Source organism: Chiroxiphia lanceolata, chromosome 6, assembly GCF_009829145.1.
Source record: "Chiroxiphia lanceolata isolate bChiLan1 chromosome 6, bChiLan1.pri, whole genome shotgun sequence".
Lineage (NCBI taxonomy): Eukaryota > Metazoa > Chordata > Aves > Passeriformes > Pipridae > Chiroxiphia > Chiroxiphia lanceolata.
Genome location: NC_045642.1, coordinates 59314127 through 59332726, shown reverse-complemented (window position 1 = coordinate 59332726; position 18600 = coordinate 59314127). Strand labels below are relative to the sequence as shown.

The 18600-nt window shown below is 44.8% G+C and overlaps 1 protein-coding gene across 1 annotated transcript in view; it reads left to right on the top strand.

Moving 5' to 3' along the window:
• The window catches only part of PRKCH (protein kinase C eta), a 118315-nt gene that overhangs the window by 20260 nt on the left and 79455 nt on the right, over nt 1-18600 (top strand). The window contains exon 2 of the mRNA XM_032691997.1: nt 6828-6891. Within this exon, the coding sequence (XP_032547888.1) occupies nt 6828-6891 (64 nt within the window). The remainder of the gene's footprint in view (nt 1-6827; nt 6892-18600) is intronic.

Here is an 18600-nt window from a genome sequence, read left to right as displayed (position 1 = left end):
ATAATGGTCCCTGAACCAGTTATGTCTTTGTTTCTCCCTTTTTAACTTTATAACCCTAAAATTTTTCTTCAATTATACTAAAGAGGAGCTGCCTGCAACCATTACTCATAAACCATTCATTGCTTTAGAGGTGGGATTTCTCAAAAGTAATATAAATTGGTGTAACTCCATTAGGAGCAGGCTCTGGCTAATGCTCTTGAAAGTTTTATTTTTTTTAAGATTTTATACCTTTTCTAATTTATATTTTATTTATCTATATTTTATTTGTAGCCCTTCAAGAAAGTTTTCTTGGCAGGAATTTTCACAGGACGGATAGATCTTGTTCCTACCTGAGCAAATCTCCTATTGAAGTGGGAAATCTCTTAGGTGAAACCAGACTAAAATTGATTAAAGAGTCCAGGATTGGCTAAGAGTCATTAGTTATGCATGATTGTTCATGGCTGGTGCACAGCTTATAATTATGCAGCTTGACTGAAAACAAAAGTAATATTTTAAGCAGCTGTCCTGAAACAAAAAATTAGAATAACAATATTACAGTAATAGCTGGAATAACTGGTTATAGGAGTTATGAGAGAGACTGACTTTCCACCCATTCCTGAGTTTACCTACAGCCTTTCCCCAGCACTGGGACACCCTGTTCTCCCTCATTGCTTGGTGACTTGGCTTCTAAGTTAAATGTTGTTGGGAGCAAGGGAGATGCTGCTGTTTGGCAGCACCAGACTCAAACCTTGGGTGGAACAAGAGCTTGGGTTACTGCCATTCACGGAATGCCCAAATCTCCTTGAGCCTCCCCTGCACAGAGCTTCCCATGGGTCGTGGAGATACTGTCCCTGTCTGCCCTTAGCACCTGCAGTGGGAATTACTGCCCTAAGCACTTACCAGCCTTTGCAGGAATGAGAAGATACTTGACACCCTTTTGTTTGGGTTTGCTTGTTTGTTTGTTTTTTAGGCACACTGACTTGAGTCTTTAAAAGTGCACGCTGTGTGCATTTGTAATGCTTTAAACTGTTGGTCTGGAAATGCAAAATCCCCTCTGTACTAGACAGCCCTAAGGATTTTCATAGGTGCTTGACTTGGTAGACAGGTGTCTGTCAGCCTTGAAAAGGACAAGTGGGACTGATTAATCCAGACACCATGTATTTATCTGAGAAAGTTTCTATCTGACCTGTCCAACAAAGGCATGCTCAGGAAGTGCTACCTTATTAAAACACAGAAAGATCTGACATTCCATAAGCATGATCTGTTAGGAGCTTAAACAAGAAAGATTACAAGAAATAACTAGAGGCATGTGAAAAACCAGGTTTAACCTAACCCAGACTCTCAACTCTTTCAACTGAGCAGAGCCTTGGGAATTGCCTCTACAAATGACTGATTACATATGCAGTTCTGTTAATTAAAATTAAAAATTATGTAGGAAGTCAAAAGATAGAGCTACTTGTTTAATTAAGCTAATGAAGTCCCCAGGTAGCTTTTATATTTGCTTTATTCACTGCAAGTGTCTGGCCTGTTCTGGTTCTGAAGCCACGTCAGCATTGACATGGCTTAGAAAAAAGGCTGTACTTCTAGGATGCTTATGAATTGTGCCTGTGGGGAAGGAAGGACGGAGCAGCAATGGGAGAAAGGCTGTTCTAAGCTCCAGGGTAAATGCAGTCGTCTTTTGTGTCTGATCCAAAGACAATAAAAAGATTCCCACTGATTCTGATGTACTTCAGACCAGGCTTCCCAGACTGGATTATCTGTTGTGGGGGACGGGAGGAAAAAGGAAAAATTTTCTAAACTTGTGTTTGCAAGATTTAGTGCTTGTGCGAGATGCAGTGCTGAGGAGGTCTTTTCATGCTGGAGGCCCACCTTGTCTGGGTTTTGGAGAGGGAGCAACTCGCAGGGAGGCAGCCGCCCTTTGGATCTGCCTCTTCCCATCCACAGCGCGCCTCTCACAGAGCCACGATGGGCTGTCTCGGAGGCCAACCCACTATACCTGCTCTTCGGGTTCAGTGGATGCTTCAGCTGGGTGTTGATATGTTGCCTGAGAGATTACCCTCCTTCTGAATTTGTTTTCCAAACCTCTTCCATTGGTGAATCATGCATGACCAGTTTTTATTATATGTGTGAAGGCATGTGATTAAGGAGCCCTGTTTTGGTCTCCCTGCATCTGTTCCCTTGTCTGCTCCTGAATTAGCTTTTTTTTTTTTTTGTAACACAGTGAAAGGGAGTAAATACCATTTGCCCTGCTGTTGGGAACGATGTTAGTACAGCCCTTTTTGGAGAAGGTGTGTGAGGTGGTTGACTGGGGCCCCTCCTTGTGGGAAACCGATCTCTGGCAGCTCCCTTTGAAGTCACGTGGAGCGACACGATCTCGGCAAGTTCAGGCATGGGGCACCGTGTGAGTGGTTTGAGTTAGCAGTGAAGTCCTCCTTGGTTCTTGTTCAGCCTCGCTGCCAAGGGCTTGTGTCTCACAATGGAAATGTAATGAAGCCGTGGCTGAACTCATCATCCTTACCTGCTCGTTTCCAGCTCACTTGCCAAAATCCTCCAGCACTTGTTTTCTCTTAGGAACGGCTGTGGAGTTCAACAGAAGTTAAAGCGTATGCTTAGCTCTGGGCCAAAATCCTGTGGTGTTCTCACAGGTACAGCTGAGCTCCAACAGTTGATCTTATCCACCCCTGGTGCTATGGACAAATGTGCTGTCATCATTTCCTTGAAGGTGACTAAAGGATTTACCACACTGATAAGCACACTTTCCTCTCCCAGTGAGCTAAAACCTGGCCAACTTACCTCTAAACCAGCCAGAAAGTCTATGTTTTTCCTCCTGATTGTTCCCTGGGGGACCAGGCTGAGGATGAAAGCCCTGGAGAGAGGGGAGGGTGATGCTTGTTTACAGCTCTGTGTGCCAGTGGTGTGATGCTGCTCACCACCAGTTCAGTTTGATTTATTCAGAGATCACCTCACAGTATTCACAATATAAGGCATGCACAGAATTTCAGACTTCTCCTTTGTTTCTTCTAATACTTTCTCTTTGCACTTTATCTTCTGCTTTGATACTAAACCTTCCAGGCAGAAATCTGTGATTCCCTAAAAGAAGTTATCCTGTGCCAAATAGATCTTGGCATTAAGAAACTTTTCTCTGTGCGTATTACCCTTTGATTATTTTGTCAAATACATATGGTTACATTCCTGTATCACTTATCTCCTGTATTATGATGTAGGAGTTCCCCCTGAACATAATATATGCTGCCTTCAGGCTGTGGAGTTTTTCTGAGGTTCTCCAGCTTTCTTTGAGAAAGGAGATCAACATCACCTGCATTGTTGACCCAAACTGATTTCATGGTCTACTTTGGACTTTACTAATTCTGTTAAGAATAATACTATGACCCCTGTTTCTCTGTAAAAATGTAGGTTTGTGGGGTTTTTTTTTGCCTTTAAGCAGCCATGGTCAGTGCTGGGAGGAAAAGAAAGAAAGGAAGTGAGAAGAGAAACTTGGCATCTGCGTGGTACTTGCATTACACCCACACTGCTGTTGGGAGGTTGGATCCCGAGGATGTTGGCTGGTGCTGGGAGGTACCAGCATTGCCAGAGCTTTGCCAGCATGCAGTCAGGGCCTGGGCTGCCAGCCAGCCGTCCCCAGATAGGGTTATCCCTTCCATGGCTGGAGGGCCAGTCCTTTGGCAGCCGCTTCCTTTTGAAGTGCTCAGGTCTTATTAAGTAACATAACACTGAGAAGCCCTCTCAGTCTGTGAAAGTGGGTGCTGGTAATGAAAGTGCTTTAGTGACTGAAAAGGTTGAAGGAAGGCTTTTATTAGCAGTTCCTTCTTATAGGGAAGAAGTAGGGTACCACACTCCTAATCTGTGGGCATCTGTTTTCAGGTGGTTATGGGCATATTTCTGCAAGCCCAGTTGTGGCTGCAGTTGCTTGCTGGGTTGGTAAAGCTATCCTGAAGCATGTGCTGTTTCTGTAGCTGCACAGCAAACGTGAAGGCCATGATGAAGGTGTGAAGCAGGGGCAGCAGCTCAGCGTGGGAACGGTGGTGGGGCTGCACCAGCATCGCAGGTTGTGGTCCAGCAAGTGTGAGGAGCTCACAGGCCAATTGCTGCCAGCACGAGGCCCCTCCACGTTGTGTGGCCGTGGTACAGGGTTTGTGATGGTGAGAAGTATGTCCTGTCAGGTGGGTGTTGCTGCCTGGGAGCTGCTTGATCATCTGATCTCGGGCCGGTTCACGGGAGGGCAGGTCTGCGGTCTGACATTTTCATTTCAGTTTTCTAGGTCAGAGATTATTTTCTGTTTCGGGCACATTCCAGATATCTGGGAGTTATCTCAGGTGTTGTGTTGGCCGCTACTTAGCTGGTTGAATTTCATCTTTAAAGGAGATCACAGCAGGTCCAAAAGCCAGACTTTTACCTGTGGTCTGTTATTATTTATTTCATTTCATCTTGTCTTTTGTTGCTGTTGCTATCAATTTAAGACCAGAGAAACTCTTAAGACTGTCTGACTTAACCTCATTTAGGATAAAAATTCCCTGTTGGTCCTGCATCCAGTGGAGTGCTGGTGTACCAAAGTTTCAGCAGCTCCTGGCATGCTGGGGCTTCACTTCTTGTTTTGGAGCCTTTCAGCTGTAATTTTTAATTATATCCTGCTTACATGTGCTGTGGGAAGATCTTGAGTGTAGCTAGATCCTCTCTGCCGAGTGCTCTTGGCCTGTGGTATAACATGAGCACAGCTGCTTAGTTGGTGTAGGGGATTTGACTGGTCTTTAATCTTGGAGTCTGGAGGGGAGATAAACTGTTCTATAACTCATAAATCTCCTGCTATTACTTTCAGCATTATTTTGTTTCTGTTTTGTAAGACTGTGCTGCAGGCAGAGGACTATGCTGTGCTAGGGGCAGAGGAGTCCCATTTGTAGTGATGGAGAGCAAAGGTGTGCCACAGAGTTTGGGACCAGTTTTTGTCTCTGCCCTGTGTCGAAGGTGGATGATGCTTTTGTTGCATCTCCTGGTCTCAGCCCAGCTGCTTGAGTCTTGACAAGCCTTTGCTTTTAAGACTAAACAAGGAGTGCAGGATTTGCTCTGCATCCCACCAGAGACCATGTCTGTCAGAAGAAGGGAGGAAGGATCCTCTTTGTGAGTGTAAAAGTAGGAGTCTGACGTATCGTGTACAGAGACTGGCAGGAAAATGATAAGCACTGAAGAATGATTTTGGAAACCTAAGTAAGTAAAGGATTTTTCCATAAAATCTGAATTTTTGATATCCCATAAATCAGTTTGGGTGATGGGATGTTATAGATATTATGTATTTTTGAAAGAACTATTTATTTACAAAGCTGTGCATCTCTCCAGTGAACTCAAATTTAGACATAAACGATGCCTGATATTACTGGAGTTGAAATTTATTTGGGGAAATGTCTTCAGTATTAATGGAGACAGAGGGCTGTTCAAACACAGCTTCCTAAAGCCAATCTAATATGCAGCACAAACAAGCATGAAAATTAATATTGAGTCGAAGCTAAATATTGACTTTAAATTTTCCCTGAGAGAGTGATTTTTATGGGTTTTTTTAGTGGAAAATATAGTGCCCGCAAAATCAACTTTTTGATAGGATTTTCTCAAGCAGTTCTAGCTTCCCTGTTTTGTGTTCCACGAGTTAACAGTGGAGAGGAATCAGAGGGTTGACAGGATACATTGTGTGTTACCCCTGAAAAAGGAGGGAGCCTGGGCACATCATTCATTCTTGCAGGACTGGGAAATATTTTTCTACTCTGCAGTGTGCTCACCAAGGTGCATTAAATTCTGGGCACTTCTGTGGTGAAACTTGGTGCTGCCAATGTGAATTTGCTTCTTTTTCTGCCCAACTAAGGAAAGGTGCTTGTACAAGAGCAGAGAGGGTTCGGATAATGATTTTTATTTATTCCCCCAGAGAGATCTATTTTCAGAATTCCTGTTCAGCAGTGGTTATCGATACCCACGAGGTGCGAAGCTCCTCTTTGCTGATTTTAAACTTGCAATTTGTGGAGGGTGTCGGGGAGTGCCTTGTCCTTGTTTTGTTTGGTTTTGGTTTTTAAGTGAGATTTCTGTGTGACAGCCTGACTCAAACTTCAGGAATCCTTAGCTGTGACTTTATCTAGTGAATAAAAAAAATACAAAAGCAAGACTTGTATTAAAAATATATCTCAGAATGAAAAATCTACTCACTAAAAAATAGGTACTTTCTTTCAAGGACAGGTTGACTGACACTGGGATTGAATCTCTGATCCCTAAAATTATGTTCTGTATCTCTCTCTTTATCTAATTTAGATTAAATAACAAGAGGTCCTTAGGTAACAGCACTAACAGTTTTCTATTTCCTATGGTTTAAGGCCAAAAGGTGATTTATGTAAGAAATCAGCATTTACCTCAGCACTGATGATATTTTGAGAGACTGAAACAATTTCACTGGGATAATATATAATAGGGGGGAAATAACCATATAATTCTCAAAACAGATATGCATTGATCTTTTCAGAGAATTGTGTGCATTCAGTGTTAGTCCTGCTTCATGTATCTGACAAATTGGAATACAGTTAACCATATTTTATTTTTTTTAAATCTCTGTTTCCTCTAGTAAGGCTGAGATTGTGCAGCACTTCTAGGAAAAAGAAGGAATCAAATTTGTTGTTTTTTATGGAGCTGGACAGTTTGGGCCGTGGATGCTTTTTTTTCTTTTTTTAATTAAGGGAATGCATGAGAATATATACAGGTTTAAATATTATCAAATGTTGGCAAGATTAGTCATCCAAAATCCTGAAAAGGATTTTTGCCTTAAAGAAACCAATCTTCTAACATTGTCTTTACTTTTTCAGGTGGATTTGGAGCCAGAAGGCAAAGTGTTTGTTGTCATAACTCTTACAGGAAGCTTCACGGAAGGTAAGGGAATTATTCTGGCTTGTTTCCATTAAGAGCTGGACTCTGGTGTGTATTCCTGCCATCAGTTACCAGGCAGTACATAAGGGAATGGCATTCTTTACCAGGCACGTGCTGTGGTGTGCTGGAGATTTCTGGAGCAGTGGGGGAAATCTGGAAGGGGCTGTTGGTAACGACTCGTGCTGTTTGTGCCCTCTGCCCTGATCTTGGACCTGGGGAGCTGGTTCGTGCTTGATCTGGTTTATTTATCTGAAGTTGTCCTTCAAACAGATTGTTTTTGTCACTCCTACTTTTCACCTGGGTGCCTCTTGAAGGGCAAGCTAAGGAAAAACAGCATGTTTAAAGTGGAACATGTTTAAAACATCTGGATGACTTTTATTCCATAATGGTTCCCATCTACTTCACAAGCATTTCTGTTTCCCGGGTTCACTTTGCACAGGAAACTTAGAAGTTTTTAGTGTGACAGCTGCCCTGAAAAAGTATCTGGGCAGCTTTTTTTTTTCTGTAGCTATATTTTATAGTGTGATATTTTTAATTTCCCTGTTGTTTATTGTGATACTAATTATGAGCGTGGATGTGAGCTCTGCTGCAGCAACCCAGGAAACCTGGGATGGGGCACAGAAAAAGCTTATTTTCTTCAAACCATGGTTCTTGTTTTAGCTGCAGCCTCAAACTGCATTTGTTGGGGGGTGTTTTCTGTACAGAAGCCAGGAATTGAGGCAGGATCTGCTGTTACCTGCAGGATGGGGGAGATGGATTTTTAATGTTCTCTCTGGTTCTGCCCCAGAAACTGATTGCTTGGCACAAAGGCAGTGCTGGGGGTGGCTTTAGGAATTCTGGGGGAGCTCTGCTCTCCTGCCTTGCATCTACCATGGGTCCCACCTCGTGCTAGTGCCCAGGCCTGTCACTGCCCCTGCCTTTGTGCTTCAAATGCAGGTTTCAATAAGAGCTTGTGCTTTACTTGGGTGCTTTTGGAGAGTGTGTGCACCTGGGGCTGCTCTTACTCCTGGGGATGACTGACCGGGTGTAACTCCTCTTGTAGAAGGTATGTTAAGAGGGAGATAGGAACAGAAAGCCTGGCTTCAGTTCCTAAAGAAGTATATAGTCTTGGAGTGATGGAAAAGATGAGGAATATGACATTCTGGCACTGCAGTCAGGCAGAGAGGACCAGAATTCCCTTTTCCAGTAAAGTTCACTTACGAGGTAAAGTTGGGCAGGTTACATAGCATCACTACAACTTTTAGCTCTCTGTCTGCCGAGTAGGAATCCATGTTTTTCTCTGCCTAGGTGTCAGCTTTGTGGCCTGGGAACTGCTCTTGTGTTTATCCACATGTAAAATGTTAACAGAGCATTTACCTTTCCTACCCTTCCCTAGAACTGTGCTTTGACAGGGAGACATGAAGGTTACTTTTTCAAGTAGCTTCAGGCTTTCAAGTACTTTTGCAAGAAGCTTTCTATTTGTAACCAGAGAAGAGGATGAGTCCAAAACTGTGCTAGGGAGGCCTGGAGGACTTTTTTGAAGATCCAGAGGCCATGGCTCTTAGGGGTGAAAAGGACACTGGAAATTGGCTGTAATTGCCTATTGCAGAACTGATGATGGAAGGAGGGGAGAAAAAGGGGGCTTTTAGTGACCTGCATCCTGGTTTGTATCCACATGCAAGAGCATCATGCTTGGCCATTTAAAGCAGGTTTGAGCAGGGATGGTGGGCTTGAGCATTAATCCAGAGTGTGCTTCAAATCTGTGCTGGTGGCTGAGCTGAGATGAGAGATGGAGAACTCAGATGTTTGTACAGCTACTGCTTTCCAAGGGAAATGGGAAATGTTGGAAATTATTTACTTCTCTTTTCTGTGTTGTTATTGAGGATGTATAGACTTAACAGAACAGGAAGATCAAAGATCTTTTTGTTGTTGTTGTTGACTGGTAGTTCCCATGTATGATCACATTTAGAGTTTCCAAGAATAGACATAATGCAGGGCAAGCCTGATTGCAGATACTGACTTTTCCCAGTCATTGGATAAAGGAGGCATCCACAAGGAAGGGCTTTCCTTCTAATGAGCAGTGAGGTCTTGTTTATAACATCATATTTTATTCTTTTTTTTCTCTCTCTTTTGCTGAAAATGTGGAGGCTCAGAACTGTATTTGAAATTTGAAGTTTTATGAAAGGAAGACCAAGAATAGATCACAACCTGAAAGTACAAAAAGTGGCTTCCCACTTGTTCCCCTGACCTGGAAGGCAGCCACTATCACATCCTCCCTGCTCGTTATGGCTAATGTGGCAGAGACCTCCTGAAGGCTTTCTGTGTCTGTGGGCACACAGGGAACCCAATGGTCAGTGTGCATTAGATCCCACCAGTGTAACACGTGGATTTTCAAGCAATATGATATTTAGGACATTTAATCATTTTCCTGTGACTTTGATGGTTAAGAGTGTGTCTCTGGTGTGTTTTCTGCTCTGAAAAGGATTAAGCAGTGGTGACACAGTGCTACAAAAAGCAGCCAGACTTTAGCAGGTAAAAGGAGCATCGTGGCCGTGTCCACAGACAGACTCTTCAAGCCACCCACATGGGGTTTTTTTGCAGGATAACATAATGGAGTCAGTCTGAACTGTGGGGGAGCATCTTCCTTTGAAAAGCTTCTGAGAGCTCCACTGAGCAAAGGTGGAGCGTCAGTGCCTGCTGCTGGACCTCACACACCTCATTCATCTCAGAGAGGTTTTATGCCAACCTGGTTGTTTTGTTTATGGAAATAGTCAAATTCACAGGGGCTCAGGTGCCATTGTCTAAATCCAGCAAAGCAAAAGTCCAAAAAGTGGGTAGAGAGAGGGGATAAAAAAGAAAAAAAAAAGCAACCCCCCCAAAAAAAAACCCCAAATAAAAAAAGACTTGGATCTTAGGTCCACCTGACACTGTATTATTTTGTTGTCTGAGCAAGCTTACCCAAAACAGACAGTCCCGGTGTTGGTTGCTTGGACTTTCTTTACGTTCAGGAATGGTGGGGTTTTTCTGTTTGATCAAAAGTTCTTCTGACCAAAATCTAAATTTGGTTCTGTTCGCCTGCAGCAGGGATGGGGGAGAAGGGTGTCACTCCTGTGAGGGGTGCAGTGTGTCCGACAGAAGCATTCGTGTGCTGTCAGGATAAAGGCAGCATAGAAAACATACAGCTGGAAAGGTTAATTCTTTATAGGTTCCCATATGGCTCTTCTGTCCATCAGTGTTATCACCCTGCTGTGTTGAGGTAGGGAAATCTTCCCGTTTCACATGTTAAAAATACATGTAGCTTTTCAGGAAGAGAAAGGAACAGAGCAATAGGAAGCGAGGGAGACCTAGTGAAATTACCCCTGCCTATCTTTATTTTCTCTGTTGGATGTATTTGTTGCTGTGCTAAGCTGTACCTGATTATATTAACTCCCCTCATTCAGCTGACATTTCCTGTGTAAAGCAACCAGTGCAAAATTAAAATGAAAATCTCCTTACCTTGGGAGGAGATTACCTCTCACAGAAATCACAGAATATTCTGAGTTGGAAGAGACTCACAAGGATCATCAAAGTCCAGCTCCTGAACTCTCCAAGCATGCCTCATCTCTGCTGGCTGTGCTCGGTCTTGGTGGCACCTGTCTGGGGTGGAGGGAAGCACACTCTTGCCCAGCCATCTCCCTCACTAACCCAAGAGCTGTTTCAGTCCAGGCTGTTTCACAGAGAAGGTGAGGACTAACCTTCTACCTGCCAGTCTTCAGGCATTGTGTAGGGATTGATTTCCCTCCCCTCCTCGAATGAATTTATTTACTCTTTTCTGGGTTTTCTTTATTTCACCCTGCCTGATAACAGGATTTTTTTTCAAGTCACCAAAAAAGATTTCTTTTAAAATTTCCTTATTCTTTTTACTCTGGATACAAATATGATTTTTCCCCCAAGGGTGTCTTTAGCCTTTCTTACCTCCCTGTCGTGACATCTCGGTTCCCTACACTCTGCGTCTCTGTTTGTGTCTCCTTGCCCCTGCTCTCTTAAAACTAATTCACCAGGACTCCTTTTAAAAAAGTCTGCTTTATTTCTCTCTAAAACATATAGTGCTGTATAAGGTGTAGAGTTCCCTAATGTTTTTCCTCTTCTCCTAACGTTGGTCATAACCATTTCCAGGCAGACAACTTCCAAGTAGGGTGATCTTCCTCATCACTCCAGGGAGCACCTGGGAGCATCCTGGCAGAAAGACACACTGACTGGGGGCCTTTATGGTTCTCCAGCACCTCTGTGCTCTCCCAGGTGTCATCGAGGTCCCCCTGGCTCTGGCTGAAGGTTGTGTCTCTGGGAGGAGACTCCGGGGCTTGTGTTGCTTATAGGAAGTGGCTGATGCTGCTGGAGTACCCCAATGGGTGACATGAATTTAGATCCTCTCTCCACTGCTTGTCGATTTTTTTTGCCACTGAATACTGGTTTCAGCTGTGAAAAGGCAAATCCATGCATTACATTCTTCTTGATCAGGAGGTGATTGACTTGAAATAAAAAGCCTTGCAGTGACTGGGTGAACTGCTGCTGTTGGTGGTGCTTCTGGACACCTGTGAGAGGTTGGTAGAGATACTCAAGACCAGGTGATGGTGTGTGGGTGTTCGGCTGCAGCAAGGTCAGACTTGGACACTGAGAGGCCCCAGGTGTGTGCCTGAAGGATGGTATGAACCTCTCTCCTTGCAACACTGGGAACACCAAGTCCCCTTGCAGCTTTGCCTGCGAGGCGTGTTGCTGTGCCCTCAGTTTGCCGCCTCTCTTGCTATTTGCTCTATTTAATTTTGAGCAGAGCTAATTAAATTAATACAGATTAAGTGTTTGACTGAACTGATGAATGAGGCAAGCCCTGTAGAAAATAAAGTGCTTCTATTTTAGTGCTTTGAACTCTTGCAATTTGCCTTTTTTTAGCTTTTTTTTTTTTTTACGTTGTCACTCAACGTGATAATTCTGCTTGAAGTTCACTTTTAATTTCATCATTGTTAGATAAGTAATGGTTGTTTCTTTTCTTTCAGTGTCAGGAAAGACAAAGACAAATTTGAGTTCTGGGCAAGAAATAGAACAACGAGAATATTGAAAAGCCAAGTGACTTGGTAGAGCAGATATAGTATGCATTATTAAATAATTAATGTTGGTAGGGTTTGCAGCAGCAAGGAATCATAGAATCATGGGCTTGGGTTGGAAGGGACCTTAAAGATCATCTAGTTCCAACCCCTCCAAGGTTCCCTCCAAGGGAACCTGCAGGTTCAGGCAGGTTCCCTTCCTGAACCTGCCTCTAGACCAGGAAATGCTTCTTTGTTTTGCAACTGGCACATCATATGTTTGGGATAGTTTGTTCTCAAACACAGATACTTGGTCTTTTGCTGTCATTTTTCTTGGACTACATTTTGCTAACACCGAGTGGGTTTTATTTTAAGAAATAACATTTGCTCAGATGGGTACCAGTAAAAATCTGCAGCCTTAAAGTCTGAAGTGGTGTATAGGTGTTGTGCTAACAAGATCTTTGCACTATAATGTAGCTCTTCAGCCCCATAAAACTTCTATTGCCAGATATGTTATCAGGTTCTTGCACAAGACAGAGAAAAAAAGATTTTACCAGTTCTCCATTAACTGCAATAATGACTGTTTTTAGCCTGTTTTTTTTTCTAGTTAAGGGAATAATTATTGGAAGCCAGGAACCAGGAATGAATAATGTCCTGTTCTCATCCCCTGCCTAGTTGGGCCATTGTTCTGTTTTGGTTTACTAGCTCAAGCAGAGTTTTAAGACATGTAGTAGACACCATCTAGAGAACCTCCTGATCTATACAGGCAGTATCAGTACAGAATAGTATAGAGAAAGCTTTTGCTGTCTTTGGTTCCCAGTCTGAGAACATGGAAGTCTTTAATGTCTAGCCCAAAGTCTTACATGGCAGAGAGCAGCAGGAGACATGTTGTTCTATACCCTTGCATTTTTTTTCCAATACCTACACTTTTTCAAGTGCTTTACACTTGTCCCATGTGTGCGTGCTGCAGCCAAGGGATTTCCAGATGCACTCCATGTTATTTCAACTCTTCATTTCCACGTGGAAATAGGTCAGAACAATGTCAGTGTCTCCATGGGGGAGAAAACATACCTTAAATGTACTCTGGAGAAGATTGAGCCCTTGCAGAGACCAGGAATGTAATCGACAGATGCTGCACATCTCTGTGCAGCAGGCAGGTGAACTTCAGTGGATCCCCAGCCTTGATGGAAGATCAGTCAGATTAAAAAGTAAAAAGTTTCCAGAGGCTGATCTTGAAGTCCTGAGCAGGCATTGCTCTCCTGGAGGTCACACCCTGCAAACCTGCACCCCAACAGAGGTGTATCAGCTAAGCTAACGGGAGCAAGAGCAGCTCTTTGTCCTGAAGCCTCCATGAGCTTTTTTTCTTTTTCAAAGAGAAACCTTCAAAATGTACATATTGCATTTCACATGTAAATACTGCAGAGAGAACTCAAGTGTTTTTGCACCCTGACACTATCTCACATATGCCTCTCCTCCATTAAAAAAATAAATATGGCAAGTGTGGTAAATTCCAAATTTTCACGGGGAAAAAAAGATTTCAATGGGAAAGCAAACAAAACTGTTTATTCCTGATTGCTGGAAGATCCAGGCCCTGGGAAATGAAGTGGTTTGCTTGGTGTTTATGGAGAGGCTCTAACACAGAGCCAGGAGGTGAACAGCACCCCAGCCTGCTGCATATCCAAAAGACTACCTTTACTTCTTGGAAAACAGTCCTTTTGAGCACCACAGCTATTGCAGTATGTCTAATGCTGAGAGGATTTTGTCAGTAATTCATGACTTGCCGGGATCTGCCAACTGCTTAGATATCCAGGCACTGCAAAAATGCAGCAAGCAGCGATATCAGGGTTAACTTCACTTCCTCAGTGGGCTGTGTTTTGTCTGGGCTCTGAAACCTAGAGATAAATATGCAAGCTTGCAATCTGCCCTGGGATTTCAGTGTTCCTGGCTGTAATGAGGAACAGAGATTTTTTGCTTTATTTAAGTGTAATTCCTGGAAGAGGTGACCGGAGCTCCCAGAGGAGCTTAAATCTATCTCCTTGGCCTTGGAGGGCAGGGCTGTGCTGGAGCCAGTGTTTGTGCTGCCATGGAGCAGGATGGTGAATGTGGAGTGGAAGGAGGCAAACATGAAGCTATGGGAGGTCAGTGCTGTGATCCTGTGGCCAGGGATGATGGCAGCAGCCCTGATTGCTGCACCCTGTGCTGGGGGATGCTGTTTCATGGCCATCTCTCTCTGGACCCATTGTGGTCAAGGGCATCTGGATGGTGCTCTGGACTGGAACAAAGGGAGTTGTTCCATACACTAGCACACCTCATGGCTGTGCCTAAATTTCTCCAGACCACAGTTTGTGAGGTACCTGACTGATGAAATAGGTAAATGGATGTCCAAAACCTCCAGTAGTTTACCTAGGGTCACTCTGTAAATCTGTACCAGAAAGTGGAAAAAAATACCAATAAAACCACACTGGTTTATATATCTATCTATCTATATCTATCTATCTATCTATCTATCTATCTATATAACATCACCATCTATCAAATTAGGCTGTATCCCATTTAATATCCAAGTCTGTCAACTCTGGCTGCTAGAGGAGACTCCTAATTTAGGTGGCACCACCACAGTCAAGGATCTTCCTTGTGTCTGAGTGTCTGGCAGCCCAATCTGTCCAGTGTCCATAAGTCCCTGTCACCTGAAGGTAACAAAATGCTGTTGTGTCACAGTATTTAATTCCCTCAATTCACCTGGAAGCTATTCAGGCATTGTTAGTGCTTGTGGGGAGACCCAAGCTTCCCTCTGGCTCTGCAGACACGAGGAGGACCAGCAGCATCAGTCTGCTGCGTGTTGGGGATGTTGTGTCAGTTGAGTCCTGCACCTCACTGGAGGTGGGCAAGATATCTCAAACAGCCAAGCAGAACAGGGTCTTCAGCCTTAGGCGAGCTGGCACGGAGCTGTAGGAATCAGAATTCATCTTCTAGTGGTGCTTTTGGAGGCAAATATTTGCACTTGCAATTTATACACCCCTGTTTTAGGTTGTTCCTGAGTATGCCCAGCATAAAATAATGAGTTTCCTGCTCTTCAGTGCCAGATGTTTTTGTTTCCTGGAGTGGTTCAGCAGCAATGATTCTGTTGTTTTCCAGAATGAGATGCTGAGTTAAAATAGAGCTTTGAGCAGAGAGATCCTGATGTTGTTTTGCCAGGGTGACCTCAAGCTTGGCAGAGGCGAGAGTGGGAGGGATGGAAGCTTCTGCCATCCCTGTCTACCTTTGGGAAAAATCTGCTCATTCCTGATCTGGGAAAAACTGCACGACATCAGCGTGGCTTTGAGTGCTGTGGACACCCCCTGCACTCAGCAGGTTCCCACCTCACTGACTGCTCCTGCTGGCCATGCCAACACCACTGGTTTATGGGAATGAGGCAGTTTCATAACTGAGGGTAAATCTGTCTGTCTGAAAAGGATGCTCTTGGGTGTCCCTTGGGCTGCCTTGAGTGGGGCCAGTTCTGCACCGGACTCCAGCTGGCTGGACTGGGAAACTGAGCAAAGCTGGAGCAGGGCTGTGGGTTAGTTTGGGGCCAGATCTATCTTTTGATCGAACTCAGCACTGGCCCAGGGTGCTGTGGTGAGGCAGGAGGGGGAGCCCCAGCAGTGGGGCAGAGGAGGGAGGAAGGCAAGAGGTCTGGTTGAGAGGGTGTCCTGCTCTCCATGCCCCATCTGCTGGGACACAGGGCAAGGACAGTGAATGGTGGAAACACTGAGAAAAGTTGATTGGAGAAGAAATAGAGACAAAAGGGATGGGAGGAAGGCCAGATAAGAGGAATATTAGGAGAGACAGAAGGACGTAGGAGACTGGTCTAGGGGGTGGTGATAGGTGGATATGGACAGGAATTGTCAGGAAGAAGCAGCTTAAAGAAACTCAAAAAGTTTAGGAAGGTGAGAGGAGGAAAATACAGACAGATGGATTGTAGAGGAGCTGTGGGGGACAAGGAAAGGCTGCAGCAGCAGCAGCATAGCTGTGACTATCAAAGCCTGTTTCTTGCTAGAATCTGAAACAGTTTCTAATCCCAGAATCTCAGCTCTTTTCTGCCGTCTAGCTGTCAGACTTGTTGAGCAAGTGTGTCTGTCTGTCACTGTACTGGCACAGCAGCACACAGTCCTTTCCTAGGAAGTGTGTGTTCCCTGTTATTGCTCTCCTTTTTCCCTGAAGCTGTGTGAGACCACAGCCATGCTGGTGAGCTGGGACTGTGAAGGGGAAAGGCTGCTCCAGTTCCAGCAGATGAATTTGCTTCCAATGATAGTTTTCTTTGTTTGTAAAATGTAGGTAGTTGCCTTAAAACCAGAAACCTTTTCATTTGAAGAATTTTTACTAGAAAATGAAACTCTCAGAAGTCAGAGAATTCTGAATTTTTGTGTCTAAAATCTATCCTTCCTATACGTTCACAATACAATCTTGCAGATCACACTTGCAGGTCAGCAAGGACAAAGGCAGAAAGATGTTTCTTCTCCAGCCTGCCCAGATCAGAGTACTGAGGTGGTGGGTGAGGTATCTGGGGCCTCAGTCTGATCCTACACACGTTTTTACCTGCATGGTCTCTGTTCTGTATTTCACTTGTGAATGAGAGGTAGAGTGGGAAGAACAAGTCGTTCAGGGAAAGACTCCATTGTTGCATCTCAAAGGGCTGATGATAACTTGTACATGAAGGCCACTGCACTTCTTGGCCGTAGAGGCACCCTGTGTCCCATGTGTTGGGACAGATCTGGCTGGAAAATGTGTGGAAGGGTGTGCTGGAAGGAAGGCAGGGGTGAGAAAAGCTTAAATCTGTGTAAGGGCTGTCGTGACCATCAAACTGCAGGCTGGCTGACATCTCTTGTCATTTGAACTTAAATTCCCTCCCTGTGTGTTCTTTTCCCACTGAGGTACTGAGAAGAAAGATGAGAAGAGGTGAAGGCTTTAGGTGTCTCTCACAAGCTGTTGGAGAAAGTGACTGTCTTCCTGCTCATCCACCTCTGCTTGTTTGTTAATTGAGAGGAGTGAGATGGGAGAGCTGGTGGGGAGGCAGGGTATGTACTTATTGCTGCTGCTCTTACACCTGGTGGAAAGGGCCACCCATTTGTGAGAATGAAAGTGGCTGGTGGCACTGGTGGCCATTATGGAGCTGTTGAAATTGGTGGGTCCTTCCCTTTCTCAACATGTTCAGAGCAACAGAGCTGGTGAAGAGTTTGGAGCACAAGTTTGATGAGGATTGGTTGAGGGAGCTGGGGGTGTTTAGTCTGGAGTAAAAGAGTCTCAGGGGTAGCTTATCACTCTCTACAACTCCCTGGAAGGAGGGTGTAGCAAAGTGAGGGTCTGTCTATTCTCCCAGGCAACCAGTGACAGGATAAGAGGAAATGGCCTCAAGCTGTGCCAGGGGAGCTTCAGGTTGGATATCAGGAAGAATTCTTCACTGAAAGGGTGATTAACGTTGGAACAGGCTGCCCAGAGAGGCGGGGAGTTGCTATCCCTGGAAGTGTTCGAAAAATGACTGGACATGTCTCTTAGTGCCATTTGTTTGAATTCAGGATATCTGCTTTTGAAATCTCAGAAACACATCTCAGACATGGAGAAGTATGTATTGCAGGGTGAAAACCCTGTAGGGGAGGAGATGGGGAAGGGGGATAGATCAGCTCTGGCTGTGGTAGCTGCTGGGAAGCTGTTGAGGACAGCTGTGTTTCCTGAACATGCAGCTCCCCTGGCCTTGAGCCCTTGGGAAATCCGTCTGGGAAGTCATAATAATCCGCTGGCACTAGGAGGGGTGCAGTGTGTGTGCCAGAGCAGTCAAGGTCTGTGCCATCTGCAGAGGTGTTCTAGGAGGGACTGTGCAGTGAAGCCAAGTGCGGTCGCCAGCCTGAGCACTCGAGCACTGAGTATTTCCTTGCTGCATTGCCAAGGTGGGGACTGTGTTGATGAGAAGAGGTGCTGCCTTTTGGCAGGTCTCTTCCTGGTAGCAATAAGCTTGGGATACAAGAGGCTGAATTTATTTCTTTTGACAGATGCTTTGCTGCGGCAGTGTCTTACTCAGCCCATGGTGTGTGGGAATCTGCGTGGGAGAACGACATGGTAAACAACCTGCTTTTTAAGGCTGTTGCAATTAGAGAACTCGTTAGCAAGCTGCCACATGGAAATCTCAAAAGTGCCCGGGATCAGCTGTGTAATCAGAGCTGAGTGTGCAGCTGGACCACTTGGGCTGGGTCTGTGCAGCTGTGGGGTGACCAGTCCACCAGGAGAATCCTGGTGTTGCAGGGTGGTGATTCAGGTGTTGGTCATCCTGGTGAGCCCAAGGCCAAGTGCACCTCCAGGGCCTGGGGAAAAGCTGAGACATCGCACGGCAGCAGTCGGAGGCCCTGAGAGGGGAAAAGATGGGAGTGTTTAACTTATTCTAGTTAATTAGCTCTCCCAGTTAATTTATTCCTGACTAGATTCCAGTTGTGCTTTGGGTTACAGTTTGCCTTCTCATGGAGAGGTGCAGTGCCCCCGGAGAGGAAGGTATGAGGTTTCATCCTAGGGGTGGCTGTGTCGAGGAACGTGGTTGGTGTTTGTGGAAATGCTGCAAAACTTTGGGTGCCTCTGGGCGCAAGCTGCTCGATACTCCCATTTCAACTTGCCTTCTGTTCATCCTGGTTTCTTTGTGTGTTTTGTCTCGTGT